This window comes from Oncorhynchus gorbuscha, unplaced genomic scaffold, assembly GCF_021184085.1.
Source record: "Oncorhynchus gorbuscha isolate QuinsamMale2020 ecotype Even-year unplaced genomic scaffold, OgorEven_v1.0 Un_scaffold_778, whole genome shotgun sequence".
Taxonomy (NCBI): Eukaryota; Metazoa; Chordata; class Actinopteri; order Salmoniformes; family Salmonidae; genus Oncorhynchus; species Oncorhynchus gorbuscha.
Genome location: NW_025745808.1, coordinates 220,805 through 228,304, shown reverse-complemented (window position 1 = coordinate 228,304; position 7,500 = coordinate 220,805). Strand labels below are relative to the sequence as shown.

General features: G+C 48.4%; 1 protein-coding gene across 2 annotated transcripts in view; it reads left to right on the top strand.

Moving 5' to 3' along the window:
- Positions 1 to 7,393, top strand: part of LOC124020241 (F-actin-uncapping protein LRRC16A-like) — a gene marked incomplete at its 5' end in the record, with an annotated part of 106,605 nt that extends 99,212 nt beyond the window's left edge. Inside the window, 2 exon segments of one of the 2 annotated variants that reach the window (XM_046335597.1) lie at positions 5,026 to 5,091; positions 7,133 to 7,393. In XM_046335597.1, the coding sequence (XP_046191553.1) occupies positions 5,026 to 5,091; positions 7,133 to 7,348 (282 nt within the window). 2 annotated transcript variants of the gene reach the window in all.
- Between the last annotated feature and the right edge of the window lie 107 nt (positions 7,394 to 7,500).

Genomic DNA, 7,500 nt, shown 5'->3' with positions numbered 1-7,500 from the left:
AGTGGGGCCTGACCCGGTGATAGGACAGTGGGGCCTGACCAGTCAGATAGGACAGTGGGGCCTGACCCAGTCAGATAGACAGTGGGGCCTGGACGCAGTCAGATAGGACAGTGGGGCCTGACCCAGTCAGATAGGACAGTGGGGCCTGACACAGTCAGATAGGACAGTGGGGCAGTCAGATGACATGACAGTCAGATAGGACAGTGGGGCCTGACCCAGTCAGATAGGACAGTGGGGCCTGACACGGTCAGATAGGACAGTGGGGCCTGACGCGGTCAGATAGGACAGTGGGGCCTGACCCGGTCAGATAGGACAGTGGGGCCTGACGCAGTCAGATAGGACAGTGGGGCCTGACGCAGTAAGATAGGACAGTGGGGCCTGACGCAGTCAGATAGGACAGTGGGGCCTGACCCAGTCAGATAGGACAGTGGGGCCTGACACAGTCAGATAGGACAGTGGGGCCTGACACAGTCAGATAGGACAGTGGGGCCTGACACAGTCAGATAGGACAGTGGGGCCTGACACAGTCAGATAGGACAGTGGGGCCTGACCCAGTCAGATAGGACAGTGGGGCCTGACGCAGTAAGATAGGACAGTGGGGCCTGACCCAGTCAGATAGGACAGTGGGGCCTGACACAGTCAGATAGGACAGTGGGGCCTGACACAGTCAGATAGGACAGTAGGGCCTGACACAGTCAGATAGGACAGTGGGGCCTGACACAGTCAGATAGGACAGTGGGGCCTGACGCAGTCAGATAGGACAGTGGGGCCTGACGCGGTCAGATAGGACAGTGGGGCCTGACACGGTCAGATAGGACAGTGGGGCCTGACACGGTCAGATAGGACAGTAGGGCCTGATGCAGTCAGATAGGACAGTGGGGCCTGACCCAGTCAGATAGGACAGTGGGGCCTGACCCAGTCAGATAGGACAGTGGGGCCTGACCCAGTCAGATAGGACAGTGGGGCCTGACCCAGTCAGATAGGACAGTGGGGCCTGACACAGTCAGATAGGACAGTGGGGCCTGACACAGTCAGATAGGACAGTGGGGCCTGACACAGTCAGATAGGACAGTGGGGCCTGACACAGTCAGATAGGACAGTGGGGCCTGACACAGTCAGATAGGACAGTGGGGCCTGACACAGTCAGATAGGACAGTAGGGCCTGACACGGTCAGATAGGACAGTAGGGCCTGACGCAGTAAGATAGGACAGTAGGGCCTGACACGGTCAGATAGGACAGTGGGGCCTGACACAGTCAGATAGGACAGTGGGGCCTGACACAGTCAGATAGGACAGTGGGGCCTGACACAGTCAGATAGGACAGTGGGGCCTGATGCAGTCAGATAGGACAGTGGGGCCTGACACAGTCAGATAGGACAGTGGGGCCTGACACAGTCAGATAGGACAGTGGGGCCTGACACAGTCAGATAGGACAGTGGGGCCTGACACAGTCAGATAGGACAGTGGGGCCTGACACAGTCAGATAGGACAGTGGGGCCTGACACAGTCAGATAGGACAGTGGGGCCTGACACAGTAAGATAGGACAGTGGGGCCTGACCCAGTCAGATAGGACAGTGGGGCCTGACGCGGTCAGATAGGACAGTGGGGCCTGACGCGGTCAGATAGGACAGTGGGGCCTGACGCAGTGGAATAGGACAGTGGGGCCTGACAGAGGTAGATAGGACAGTGGGGCCTGATGCAATTTGATATCATATCTTGTGATGTTGCAAGTATTTGCTTGTATAACTCCTGATGCCCCTGATGCTCCTGATGCAACGCCCCTCCCTCATTGCATCATTCCACACTGCTGGAACACCACCTGGTCATGATGTCACACACAGTGTCACAATGTCACCTGAAAGACTGTTGTCTTCAGTTCACTCACTGTGTGTCAAATCTCCCTCTCTGGTATTGTCATGAGAAGCATCCATAGATGATTGTGTTTGGTAGTGTATATCTGATATATATCTGATAGAAAAGAGGACCATGTTTATGCTGGGGGTGACGGGGAACAGACACTTATTGTATCACAGATACTGATTAGAAGTAGTTTTGTGACCAAGGGCTCAGATCCTAAAAAGATGCAATAACCAAGGAGATCTGGATGGTACTGGCCAAGAGCTCTCACTCTCTATCTGTCTCTCTCTCTGGCTCTCTCTCTGGCTCTGGCTCTCTCTCTATCTCTGGCTCTCTCTCTCTGGCTCTCTCTCTCTCTGGCTCTCTCTCTCTGGCTCTCTCTCTCTCTCTGGCTCTCTCTCTCTCTGGCTCTCTCTCTCTCTGGCTCTTCTCTCTCTCTCTCTGGCTCTCTCTCTCTCTGGCTCTCTCTCTCTCTCTGGCTCTCTCTCTGGCTCTCTCTCTCTCTCTCTCTGGGTCTCTCTCTCTCTGGCTCTCTCTCTCTGGTCTCTCTCTTTCTGGCTCTCTCTCTCTCTGGCTCTCTCTCTCCTCTCTGGCTCTCTCTCTCTCTGGCTCTCTCTCTGGCTGGCTCTGGCTCTCTCTCTGGGTCTCTCTGGGTCTCTTCTTTCTGGCTCTCTCTCACTGGCTCTCTCTCTGGCTCTCTCTCTGGGTCTCTCTCTGGGTCTCTCTCTCTCTGTCTCTCTGGCTCTCTCTCTGGCTCTCTCTCTCTGGCTCTCTCTCTGGCTCTCTCTAGCTCTCTCTCTCTCTCTCTGGGTCTCTCTCTCTGCTCTTGCTCTCTCTCTGGCTCTCTCTCTGGCTCTCTCTCTCTGCTCTTGCTCTCTCTCTGGCTCTCTCTCTGGCTCTCTTTCTCTCTCTCTCTGGCTCTCTCTCTGGCTCTGGCTCTCTCTCTCTCTGGCTCTCTCTCTCTGGCTCTCTCTCTCTCTGGCTCTCTCTCTCTCTCTCTGGCTCTCTCTCTCTCTCTGGCTCTCTCTCTCTGGGTCTCTTTCTCTCTCTCTGGCTCTCTCTCTCTCTGGCTCTTCTCTCTGGCTCTCTCTCTGGGTCTCTCTCTGGGTCTCTTTTCTGGCTCTCTCTCACTGGCTCTCTCTCTCTCTCTGGGGTCTCTCTCTGGCTGGCTCTCTCTCTCTCTGGCTCTCTCTCTCTCTCTCTCTGGGTCTCTCTGGGTCTCTCTCTCGCTCTGGCTCTCTCTGGCCTCTTCTCTCTCTCTGGCTCTCTCTGGCTCTCTGTCTGCCTCTCTGTCTCTCTTTCTCCTCTCACTCTCTCTCTCAGCTGTCTCTCTCTCTTTCTCTTTCTCCTCTCTCTCTCTCTCTCTCTGTCTCTCTCTAGCTGTCTCTCTGTCTTTCTCTTTCTCCTTCCTCTGTCTCTCTCTCTTTCTCTCTTTCTCCCCTTCTCTGTCTCTCTCTCTTTCTCCTCTCTCTCTCTCTCTCTCTCTCTCTCTCTCTCTTTCTCCTCTCTCTCTCTTCTCCCTCTCTCTCTTTCTCTCTCTCTCTCTTTCTCCTCTCTTTCTCCTCTCTCTCTCGTTCTCTCTCTCTCGTTCCTCTCTATCGTTCTCTCTCTCTCTCTCTCTCTCGCGCTCTCTCTCTCTCTCTCGCTCTCTCTCTCTCCTCTCTCTCTTTCTCTCTCTCTCTAATATTGATGCAGCAGGACACATCTCCTGTTAGTTAGTGTTCTGTCCTGTTAATATTGGAGGTTTGATGCAGAGGACACATCTCCTGTCAGTTAGTGTTCTGTCCTGTTAATATTGATGCAGCAGGACACATCTCCTGTTAGTTAGTGTCCTTTCCTGTTGGATGATGATGTAAAGCAGGACACATCTCCTATTAGTTAGTGTCCTTTCCTGTTAATATTGATGCAGCAGGACACATCTCCTGTTAGGTTAGTGTTCTGTCCTGTTAATATTGATGGTTCCTGTTAGTGCAGCAGGACACATCTCCCCTGTCAGTTAGTGTTCTGGTCCTGTTAATATTGATGCAGCAGGACACATCTCCTATTAGTTAGTGTCCTGTCCTGTTAATATTGGAGGTTTGATGGCAGGACACATCTCCTGTTAGTTAGTGTCCTGTCCTGTTAATATTGGAGGTTTGATGCAGCAGGACACATCTCCTGTCAGTTAGTGTTCTGTCCTGTTAATATTGGAGGTTTGATGCAGAGGACACATCTCCTGTCAGTAGTTAGTGCAGCAGGACACATCTCTGTCAGTTAGTGTTCTGTTGTTAATATTGATGCAGCAGGACACATCTGTTAGTTAGTGTCCTGTCCTGTTAATATTGATGCAGCAGGACACATCTCCTGTTAGTTAGTGTTCTGTCCTGTTAATATTGATGCAGCAGGACACATCTCCTGTCAGTTAGTGTCCTGTCCTGTTAATATTGATGCAGCAGGACACCTCTCCTGTTAGTTAGTGTTCTGTCCTGTTAATATTGATGAGCAGGACACATCTCCCGTTAGTTATGCTGTCCTGTTAGCAGGGACACATCTCCTGTCAGTTAGTGTTCTGTCCTGTTAATATTGATGCAGCAGGACACAGTTAGTTAGTGTCCTGTCCTGTTAATATTGGAGGTTTGATGCAGCAGGACACATCTCCCGTCAGTTAGTGTTCTGTCCTGTTAATATTGGAGGTTTGATGCAGCAGGACACAGTTGTCAGTTAGTGTTCTGGTCCTGTTAATATTGATGCAGCAGGACACATCTCCTGTCAGTTAGTGTTCTGTCCTGTTTAATATTGATGCAGCAGGACACAGTTAGTTTTCTGTCCTGTTAATATTGATGCAGCAGGACACAGTTAGTGTTCTGTCCTGTTAATATTGGAGGTTTGATGCAGCAGGACACAGTTAGTTTTCTGTCCTCATTTTTGGTTTTGTTTTGGTAACCGAATAAAGAAAAAAAAAAAACAAACAAGATAAAGATCACTTCATCTTTTACGCAAACTAGTATTGAAATGATGTCCTGAATTCAAGTGCAGCATTGACACATTACACTCAGTGAAGTGTGTTTTGTGATTGTGGATTGAAAGTGACCTCCCAGTCTACTGTAAGAGGGCTGGCTGAGTATCAGAAGGTTTTGATCATAGCCGTTATGGCGTCTCTTATGCGTAAATATCTGTGTTCTTTCCAGATGACTCCCAAGTCCAAGAGGAAAAGCATCCACAGTAGAATGCCCGTCCAGTTTCTCGTGCCTTCGGTGAGTCTCCTCGACCAAGCAGAGCGCTGGTATCAGATCAACGTTGTGACGTGTGGACCATGACAGATTGTTGTGGTGTTCCTACCTGTACGAGAAGCTGATGAATAATTAACTAGATAACATACCTCTAGTTGTAGGTTCTGACAGAGAGCTGTTTTAGGTTCTGACAGAGAGCTGGTTTAGATAACATACTCTAGTTTTAGGTTCTGACAGAGAGCTTGGTTTAGATAACATACCTCTAGTTGTAGGTTCTGACAGAGAGTTGTTTTAGGTTCTGACAGAGAGCTGGTTTAGATAACATACCTCTAGTTGTAGGTTCTGACAGAGAGCTGGTTTAGATAACATACTTCTAGTTTTAGGTTCTGACAGAGAGCTGGTTTAGATAACATACCTCTAGTTGTAGGTTCTGACAGAGAGCTGGTTTAGATAACATACTTCTAGTTTTAGGTTCTGACAGAGAGCTGGTTTAGATAACATACTTCTAGTTGTAGGTTCTGACAGAGAGCTGGTTTAGATAACATACCTCTAGTTGTAGGTTCTGACCTCTAGAGCTGGTTTAGATAACATACCTCTAGTTGTAGGTTCTGACAGAGAGCTGGTTTAGATAACATACTTAGTTGTAGGTTCTGACAGAGAGCTGGTTTAGATAACATACCTCTAGTTGTAGGTTCTGACAGAGAGCTGGGTTTAGGTTCTGACAGAGAGCTGGTTTAGATAACATACCTCTAGTTGTAGGTTCTGACAGAGAGCTGGTTTAGATAACATACCTCTAGTTGTAGGTTCTGACAGAGAGCTGGTTTAGATAGACATACCTCTAGTTGTAGGTTCTGACAGAGAGCTGGTTTAGATGGTTTAGATAACATACCTCTAGTTGTAGGTTCTGACAGAGAGCTGGTTTTAGATAACATACCTCTAGTTGTAGGTTCTGACAGAGAGCTGGTTTAGGTTCTGACAGAGAGCTGGTTTAGATAACATACCTCTAGTTGTAGGTTCTGACAGAGAGCTGGTTTAGGTTCTGACAGAGAGCTGGTTTAGATAACATACCTCTAGTTGTAGGTTCTGACAGAGAGCTGGTTTAGATAACATACCTCTAGTTGTAGGTTCTGACAGAGAGCTGGTTTAGATAACATACCTCTAGTTGTAGGTTCTGACAGAGAGCTGTTTTAGGTTCTGACAGAGAGCTGGTTTAGATAACATACCTCTAGTTGTAGGTTCTGACAGAGAGCTGGTTTAGATAACATACCTCTAGTTGTAGGTTCTGACAGAGAGCTGGTTTAGATAACATACCTCTAGTTGTAGGTTCTGACAGAGAGCTGGTTTAGATAACATACCTGTTGTACAGGAGAGCTGGTTTAGATAACATACTTAGTTGTAGGTTCTGACAGAGAGCTGGTTTAGGTTCTGACAGAGAGCTGGTTTAGGTTCTGACAGAGAGCTGGTTTAGATAACATACCTCTAGTTGTAGGTTCTGACAGAGAGCTGGTTTAGGGTTCTGACAGAGAGCTGGTTTAGATAACATACTCTAGTTTTAGGGTTCTGACAGAGAGCTTGGTTTAGATAACATACCTCTAGTTTTAGGTTCTGACAGAGAGCTGGTTTAGATAACATACCTCTAGTTGTAGGTTCTGACAGAGAGCTGTTTTAGGTTCTGACAGAGAGCTGGTTTAGATAACATACCTCTAGTTGTAGGTTCTGACAGAGAGCTGGTTTAGATAACACACCTCTAGTTGTAGGTTCTGACAGAGAGCTGTTTTAGATTCTGACAGAGAGCTGTTTTAGGTTCTGACAGAGAGCTGTTTTAGGTTCTGACAGAGAGCTGTTTTAGATAACATAGAGCTAGTTTTAGGTTCTGACAGAGAGCTGGTTTAGATAACACACCTCTAGTTTTAGGTTAATTTATAAATGCAGAAATGTGTTTTGTGAAATGTGTTTCATTACATAGTCTTACTAGATATGAACTGCTACTTATTCATAATGTTCCCACCATCTACAGTATGTAATCCTCTGACCTGTCTATAACCTGTGACCTCTGACCTTGTAGAGATGGAGTTTGACCTTGACAAGGCCCTGGAAGATGTTCCTATCCACACAGAGGACCCTCCTGCACCTTCCCCTGCTCCTACCCTCTCGAGGTCAGAGAAGAGACCGTCAGGGGCCATGGGAGAACTGCCCTCAGACGAGGCCAAGAAGCTGCAGCACTTCACCAAACTACGCCCTCGCAGGAACAAGAAGATGCAGTCCAGTAAGATACCGGTGAGTATCGCCTCTGTGAGTTACTGCTGGGGGAATGAGCAGGACAGTAAGATACCGGTGAGTATCGCCTCTGTGAGTTACTGCTGGGGGAATGAGCAGTCCAGTAAGATACCGGTGAGTATCGCCTCTGTGAGTTACTGCTGGGGAATGAGCAGT